Here is an 8,484-nt window from a genome sequence, read left to right as displayed (position 1 = left end):
CTCTGCAGGACCACCACAGTGAATGGAGAGTCCTGACAGTGAAGCACAGAGGTGGAAGTGTGATGGTATGGGGCTGTGTGAGAGATAACATATATATAGATGCACCATGGATGTCTGTGTATATATCCAAATACTGACTGACAAGAATTACTTGTTTTATGACACATTTTCATCAGAAAAATAAAAAGCTGTGTACCAAACAGACATGACAAAACATACACATAAAGAAGCTGAAGGTAAGTTTCCTTTTATTTCGCAAATTAAATATCTGCATTCTTTTGAGTCATGCATTACAAGGTGAAACAGGCGACGCCCCTGCATTAGAAAACATTTAACGTCAAAAGACATGAAATGTGATAAATTTAAAAAGCCAACAGCCGTCACGCTGTCCTTTATCAAATGGTCAAGTATAAAAAGCGACATTAAAGAGTTAAGAATCTATTAGAGACGACAACATTTAATCTACAGAAAAATAGAAAAAGCTTTGGACTTATTGCTACCTTTCCACTCATATTTTGTTCTTTATACAGAGCACAGCGCTTCTTCGTCAAGCCAAGTTCAAATATCCATCACGTGCTCTTGATCAAGAGAAATGCAGCAGCACATGTGGACATTTTCCACAGTAGGCTTTGTACTAACATACGGAAACAAGTAAAGGGTTTATTGCTGTAAGGTTTCTTAATAAATACATAAATAGCATAATTTAAAAGGCACATTATGAAACATTTTTATCAAAATGAAAGATTCACATTCAACAACGTTTCTTCCCTTTTTGCTCAGAGGTGTAATTTAAAGGGAAGAAAAGTGAGTGCTTTTGTAGCTTCGGCTTTCACCGCAGCATTTTTGTCTCGTAGTATCAAGACAGGACATTTTTAAAGGGAACTAAATGAGGGTGTCTAATCTATCTCACTCCAAACGATTATGAAAACGATAAGTCCTAATAAAGACACTGACTTCTCCATCAGTGTCTGCATAGCTTTACCAAACAAAATAATGGTCCAGAACTATTTAAAAATACTGAAAACTGCATGATGACGTGGAATACTGTTCTCATACAACCATGACAACAGTATGAATGCAAGCGTTTCGATTGGTTTTCAAAGTAGTGTGGAAGAAACCTGATCATAAGACATGAATGCACTTGGGATTTTTATACAAGTTCCACTGCTAAATATATACAAAATTCAGCAATGGTTGACATGAGGTCGAGCGAGTCACTTGAATATTTTACTGCTGAATAAATATTAAATATTTATTTATATCCAATAGTGACAAAAATATTGATCTCGCTTGAACAAAATAGACAATAATTCCTCATTTGTCTCCACATTTCCTTCAGGCTCTTTGGTAGTAGGTCTGCTAAGTTAAAACTTGGAAGTGACAACCATCCTCTCCTCCTTTCAGGTAGTTTTTATGGTTTTTTTTTACTGCATGCGGTCTGTCTGGAGCTGCTGAGGTTGGTACTGGCTGAAGGCTGCAGCGGCGGCAGCAGCTCCTGGGGTGGCAGCTGTGGCGAGCGGCTGCTGGACAGTGTATCCGTACCCTGCCGTGGTCATGTAGCTCGTGGGTGCCGGTGAGGCCGCATATGGATACTGCTCATATGCAGCAGCGGCGGCCGCAGCAGTGGCAGCAGCTGCAGAGTACTGCGCATAAGCTGCTCCAGTATAGTCAAGGTACGGGGAGGTGGCAGCAGCAGCTGTGGCCGTAGCAGCAGAAGGTTGAACATGAGGGATCACTACGCTGGGCTGCACAAAGGCCTGAGGGTAGACGTAGTGGGCCGGGATCCTGCAGGACACAAAGACACCCAGGTTCAGAGCGGAGCAACACAAGGTCGTCTTTCCAACGCTTTCCAACTAAACTCTGGAAAACTGAGAAGCAGGCGCCAAATATGTCAATCCAGTCCTCAGAACACAGCAAATCCATTCATTAACAACTGAAAAACAAAAACCCTACCTAGAAAATGAAAAGTTAAAAAAGCAGCAAAACCACAAAAGGAAACACAAGCGCAGCTTTTAATTTGAAAAAGCACCTGAATCTGAAACACAGTGAGGCATTAAGAGAAGACACAGCCAAGCTCTGCACCCAGTGTTTCACTGAAAAACCATATTTGACAAAATGCGAGCTTATCGCAAAAAACACCACAACATATCAGTACGAGGAACGGACAGGGATTCTGTCCACATACAACACCACACATACAGGCATGCCCACACATGTTAATGGGTCCTTAAACACAAACAAAAAAAGGCTTTTTGTGTCTTTAAAGAGCAACAAAGGAATGCAAAGAATTACAATGCTGTCAATGTAGCTGCTGGATTAACCGTACAGTGTTTCTGATCAAGTGTTAGGTTCTGCAGAGGCCCTCTTGGGTTTATTTGGATGAAATGAAGAAAAAAAAATCTCAATTTGAGGAGCAAAACTCTCTCTCTCTCTCTCTCTCTCTATATATATATATATATGTCAGGGCATAGATGGATAAATACAAGCCTTTGTATCTGGGTAAACTTGTGCCCACTTTAAACTTGTGTTGAAGTCACCCTCAGTAAATATACTGAGGAGCAGGTGTGAAATATATCTGTCCACAGACGAGAGCCCCCTCCCCCTTTAACAGACATACACCCCCACACAAACAGACACACGACAACTTGACTGACAGGGGAGGCTGGACGCTGCTATTTTTTGCTACCCTTGTCATCTCCAAAGGACAAACTGATCTTCTCCTTCAGTAACACATGGCAGAGCGTTTGTCAGCTGCAGCGGCTGCCTCTGCTGCACGAATGTCTCGGCGACCTTTCCTCAGTTTTACTTCTTTCTTATCATACTGGAGGTGTCCCAGCTGATAAGAAGAAAAAAAAAAGTGGTGCTCTTGTTACAAAGAGGGAAGCTATCCCTCTGTTCTGACAGTTTTGTATTATATTCTTGGATAATGATGACAGATAAGGTTACAATGCTTGTTTTGAAATGTGACAAATCAAATTACGTTCTAATTTTCAACTTGTTGGTTGGATGGAAACCGACATTCTGGCGTCCTTTCTTTAACATCAGCTGTTTAAATGCTAAAAGGGCACAGCCGCCTCTTTTGAAAAGCGAGGGGATGAACATTTTGTCGTCCTGCAAGTTGAGGGCTAAATAAAGGTGCTTTGTAAATCACCAGGACACATGGGTAATCCCCAGCACATAACCAAAAGGCTTCGAGGACGCATGGCTCGGCCCACCTGTTGTCCACAGCCGAGCGGCCCTGTCTGTGCCATACATTATTAACAGCGCTGCTGAGTGACTCCCATTTTCCATCTGAATTTGAGAGGCTGTGCAGATCACTGTAGCCGACAGCTGCCGCCTAAGAGACCGGCTAAGATCTCTGTCGCCAACCTATAGTGCTGGAACCATTTGAGACTGTCTATATATATAAAAAAGACATTTATTTTAAAGCTAAATAGTCACATCCAGCTTTAATTTGGAGTCTTTTTGGACAACCAAACATACTCTTGTATCCTCTGTGTTCCCCCTTCACATTGTAATTTTAACTGAAAGACATTGGAGTGATGGGGAAAAAAAATACAAAAGATGAACTATTTTTGGTTTATCAGAAGCAAAATAAGCTCAGTATCGCGTACCTGTAGATGTAAGCTACAAGTGAAAGCAACAGGTTAATAATAAAATAAAAAAAATAATAAAAAACACAGCATCATGGGTAAGGAAACAGAAAAAGAACTCCCACATGCAAGCCAGGGTTTTGTTTTGTTGCAGGGGATCGATTTTGGAAAAATTGACACACTGTGAGCCCCCCTTTGACAACAAAACACAATCGACGTGATGTTAAACTAGAAACCGTGAAAAAAAAAAAAAAAGTAAACCACAGGCTAAAAGCACAGTCATTAAAAAGGGAAAAGAATCAACACCCCCGTTGCAGAGTTATAACTCCCTATTGAAACTGATCAAATCTGCACAAAATTTAAAAAAACAAAAACAAAAAAAAACTCCTGCACCACCCCAACTTCCCCACTGCAAGTAGAAATAAGCACACAGTTAAGCTGAACACCACATCATACTGAAAAAACAAGGCACACACCAATCTATGTACTATGGAAAACTGGAAAAAAACCAAAAAAAAACAGAAGGCTTCCATGCATCTAGTCACCATTTCAGTTCGTTTGTGTATGTCAGAGTATACAGGTAACACTTTAGCGCTCTGCCCAATGCAGACTCAGCTATTCCTCAAACCATCATGTCCCTTCATCAGCTATTTTAACCGTTACCGAGCCTGTCAGATCAGAGAGAGATAGACAACATGAAGTCAAGGAGTCCTGCAGTGGCTGTGGACAAACGCTCACGTCCTTCACAGTCAACCTCAAGCAGAGGAGCACACATGAACACTCACATGTCCTCATTCACGATGGAAATAGGTGGAGGCAATAATAAATACATGTTTAAAACAATAAAAAACAAATACATGACATCAATAAAGATTCTTTTTTTTTTTTAAAGACAGATTTTGTGAAAAGAATGAAGGTTGTGCAGCGCAACATACCCATAAGGTCTTTGGATGAACGCTGGATGGATCTGAGGCACGCCAAACGCAAATCCTAGAATTAAAAACAGAGCAAGTTTGGTTTAAAATAGGGGTGATTTTGATGAAAGTGTGCAGCTTCTTTGCAGGACAAAAAAAAGAAAAGAAAAGAAAAATATAACCAAGACATGTCAGTGCTGCAGTTAAGATAAAAAATAAAATAAAATAGTAAAAATAAATCATTTTCATTATTCTCATTAGCTGTTTTGCCAATAACATGTCAGAAAATGGTGAAAAATATCCAAAATGATGTCTTTGAATGTCTTGCTTTGTCCACATTCCAAAAATATTCAGTTTACTGCCGCAAAGAAACCAGAAATGATTCACGTTCAAAAAGCTGGAATCAGAGAATTTTCACTTTTTTTTCCTTAAGAAATTACTCAAAGTGATTGCTTGATTATAGAAATACTTAGCTCAAGACTACATTGCACTGTCATCCTCTAAATATTAAGATGAACAGCTGCTTATTCCCAATTATAATAATAAATATCGTGATAATACATTTTATTTCTATAGCACCTTTCAAAACTGAGATTATGAGGTCCTTTACGGAAAAGAGCAAGAATAAGGCATTCAAAGAAGAAGACAGTGAAACATGAAATGTTATGCTAATGCACATCTGTATTGATGGCATTTTGACAGCGTTGTTATGACTGTAACAGGGAGCTTCTTCCACAATGATGGGACTAAAACAGTAGAAGCATGGTCCCCCTTTGTAATAAACTTGGACCCTGGAACTTGAAACCACAACTAATTCTCTTATCTGAGGGCTCCAGGTGCAGAATAAAGGGCGAAGAGATTATATTTTAAGAGATTTGTATCAACTCCAGCGAAATACTTGCATGTGACAGCACGTGGGGATTTTGGGCTGGTGTCTTTGCATGTCACCTTGGCTCTGACATTAAAGCCACTGCGGTCCACTCACCTGGCTGAATGACCCTGGGTTTGGCCCCCAGATAGGCCAGGTTCACATTGGCTTTCCTTCCATCTATTATGGGGTTGGGGTCCTTGCAGGCTCGGTCAGCAGAGGCCCGGTCTGCCATGGTCACCTAAAGGAGACGGCACATTTTCTGTTCAGCACATGGAGATGGGACTGCACAGTTTGGCCTAAAACAAGTTATGACAACTGCTAATAAAATGTTCTTCAACCAACATAGTATAATCAGCTTTTCGTCTAAAATCAACAGTATTCTTAATGACTAATCTTTATTTGTTGTTCAGCCATGTTGAGAAAGAGGACATGACTTGATATCTTGAACTCAAGTTGGTGAAAAACTAAGTCATTAAGTGAATTTCATTAAAAGCTACTTCAATTTAGCAACACGGAAAATCGAGTTCAAAATACACACAGTATCAAGTTGATGCAATTGCCACCACCGATGGCCTAAAACTGTTCAAGCATGTGAAGAAAGAGGAGAGGACTTGACTTCCTGAACTCGAGGTGACGAAAAACTAAATTATTAAACCAATTTCATCAAGTTACCTCAACTTGAATTTAGTTTTTATCAACTAATGAAACTAAAAGAACTAAAGAAGTTTAAGTTAATGCACCTACAACCATTACTATGTCAACCTGATCCTTCAAAAGAAAATGCTTGCGCTTTACATTTTTATTTTTGCAGCCATGAATTTAATTCAAGGCGGGAACAGGTCCCTTGAATAACTTTTTACAGTGCAGTTGGATCTATTTTTTTAAAAAAAGAAAAGCACTATTTGATATGAGAGTAGTTGGATCGTATTTCACTATAAATAATTCTTTGTTCTTTCTTCTCTGAATAATGTCAAAGGACAGCTTTTATTTTGCTCCTAATCTTGCCTGGAACAATATTTCGCAACAAGTTGCTGTCAAAAAAAGGACATTTTGCTCCTGATATGTGTCGACACTTGTTCAGTCGACCTCATCCTCGACTCTCCACGTGTCTTTTCAGCTTTAAACGATTCAGAAATATCAACAGGTTTGTCACTTACAAATCCATAACCTCTGGATTTCCCCGTTTGCCGATCGGTGATCACCACAGCCTCCTCGATGTCTCCAAACACCTCGAAGTATTTTCTCAGACTGGAGTCGGTCGTGTGATAAGGAAGACCTCCTACGAAGATCTTGGTGAAGGTGGTGTCTTTCTGTGCCGAGTGCATCATTTGTAGATATGTGTTAAAGAAAAAAAAAAGTTAAAAGAAGATAAAAATGGGGGACGAGCGTGGAGTGCGCGGACAGGAGGCCCTCCGGTGACTGTGCGTCTGAAGGAGCAGCAGCAGGACGACGAGCAGCAGCAGGAGGAGGAGGAGGAGGAGGAGGACACCTGTTAGTTTGTTGTGAAGGTTTCCCAGTTGTCAGTGTGTGACACAGATACTTGACTCCACCCAGATCCAGACCACCGCAACGTGTTCAGGCTACCTACCGACGCACAGCTGCTAAAACAGTGCCAAGGACGCGCTGTGCGTAAAAACAGGCGAGTTACCAAAGTTTGAAAAAGGCTTTCCTGGCGATATATGTAGCCTTATTTATTTTTTAAATTCAATTTATATGTACAAATATTGTTAATATATGTTGTATTTTTGTTATATTGTACATCGTTTAATACTTTGAATGTGCAGACAGTTTTAAAAATGAGCAAAACTCTGCCTGAAGCGCATTTGAGCTTTAGGTGCAGAGGTTTCTAAGCTGATTAAAATTAATGTGCCACATGAACATTTAAAGGGGTTGCTTCCCCAAACAAAAGCCACAAAAGAGGAGCAAATCATGCCTGCATGTGTGTTGACACAGCAGGTGTAATATTAAAGGAGACCCATCAGGCCTGTCAGAGGCTTTGTTTGGATCTTGATTCAGCCCAGCCCAGAAATCTTTAGGTTTTAATCTGATAATTGCTCCATTTTCAAATGATTTCTGAATTAAATAAACACAGAAAATGTGAGACACTGAGCTCTCTGCAAAATAGTCATCTTACTTTCTTTCTATGCTCGGCTCCCCTTAATATCACTGCCAGATGTAAAGCTGTGCCTTTGAAAATATTATTTTGATTGTAATGTGTGTCACTGACCCTTTAAATAGTCCAGGAGAAAGTTCAGCCATAAAGTCCCATATCTCAACACCACCAATATTTATTATCCGGACGAATCTGCTGTCTGTGTTGCTGACAAAACAACTGTCCAATAGCTGAATGACAACTTATTTACCTACAGCAACTTAGAATGACAAATAAAATGGCTTTTAATTGATACTCTGCTACCTGTTGTCATATTTTGTGCATTAATGATTAGAGAGGGTAGCTGTAGGAAGCATCCATACACAATGATGTAGCTACTGCAAGCATCCGGCTGTGAGAGTGTGCAGAAAATTATCCAAAATAAAACGCTCAAAGTGAACGAAAAATATTCTGACTTTAGTAAACAGATCAGACTTTTATGAAAATCTATTTGGATCAACTCTATCATATTATTTTTGAGGGTTTTAGTACATTTTCAGAAAAATAAAAGCAAAAAAAATGTACATCTATACATCAAACATTTAGGCATGTAGCCTCGAACGCCCAGGCCTAATGACACTAATGCTTCAGTATATAAAACACAGATGTGTGTGATCTTGCTGAAACACATATGTGCTTGAAGTCCACAGGTTTATAAATTAACTAGAATGAATTCATTTATCACTGAAGAGGTGCCACATGCACATTTAAAGACAAACAAAAGACACAAAGAGTAAATCAGGCCAGTAGATTGTAAAAATAAGATGGACAGGGCCTCCTGAAATGTGATATGCTGGGATAATGTATAGAAAGCATGCCACTTGCAATATTTCGCGTGCCATGTCTATGCATTTTTGTGTCTTTTTATGTTGTTAAAATAACTTAAGAAAAGGTTAAGGTTAAGGTCAAGTGGAGGGGGTTGTGCACATGGAGTGCAGTGACACGCCAATCCCC

At 39.7% G+C, this 8,484-nt stretch overlaps 1 protein-coding gene across 1 annotated transcript; it reads right to left on the bottom strand.

Moving 5' to 3' along the window:
- Positions 1 to 231: 231 nt before the first annotated feature.
- Positions 232 to 6,841, bottom strand: rbm24b (RNA binding motif protein 24b). Its single transcript, XM_008285704.1, has 4 exons — positions 6,536 to 6,841; positions 5,493 to 5,616; positions 4,529 to 4,583; positions 232 to 1,785 (listed from the first exon to the last, which is right to left on the bottom strand). The coding sequence occupies exons 1-4, from the start codon at positions 6,704 to 6,706 to the stop codon at positions 1,425 to 1,427; spliced, it is 711 nt and encodes a 236-aa protein (XP_008283926.1). The 5' UTR covers positions 6,707 to 6,841; the 3' UTR covers positions 232 to 1,424.
- Between the last annotated feature and the right edge of the window lie 1,643 nt (positions 6,842 to 8,484).

The sequence above is a fragment of the Stegastes partitus genome, unplaced genomic scaffold, assembly GCF_000690725.1.
Source record: "Stegastes partitus isolate 25-593 unplaced genomic scaffold, Stegastes_partitus-1.0.2 Scaffold413, whole genome shotgun sequence".
Classification (NCBI taxonomy): Eukaryota; Metazoa; Chordata; class Actinopteri; family Pomacentridae; genus Stegastes; species Stegastes partitus.
The sequence above is the reverse complement of the archived record's forward strand: the minus strand, read 5'-3'. Positions and strand labels throughout refer to the sequence as shown.

Coding starts and splice junctions, on each gene's coding strand:
- rbm24b (XM_008285704.1), bottom strand. CDS start 6,706: ATGATGCACTCGGCACAGAAAGACACCACCTTCACCAAGATCTTCGTA. Junction 5,617..6,535: donor AATCCAGAGGTTATGGATTT/GTAAGTGACAAA, acceptor CGTCTCCTTTAG/GTGACCATGGCAGACCGGGC. Junction 4,584..5,492: donor ACCCAGGGTCATTCAGCCAG/GTGAGTGGACCG, acceptor TTTTAATTCTAG/GATTTGCGTTTGGCGTGCCT.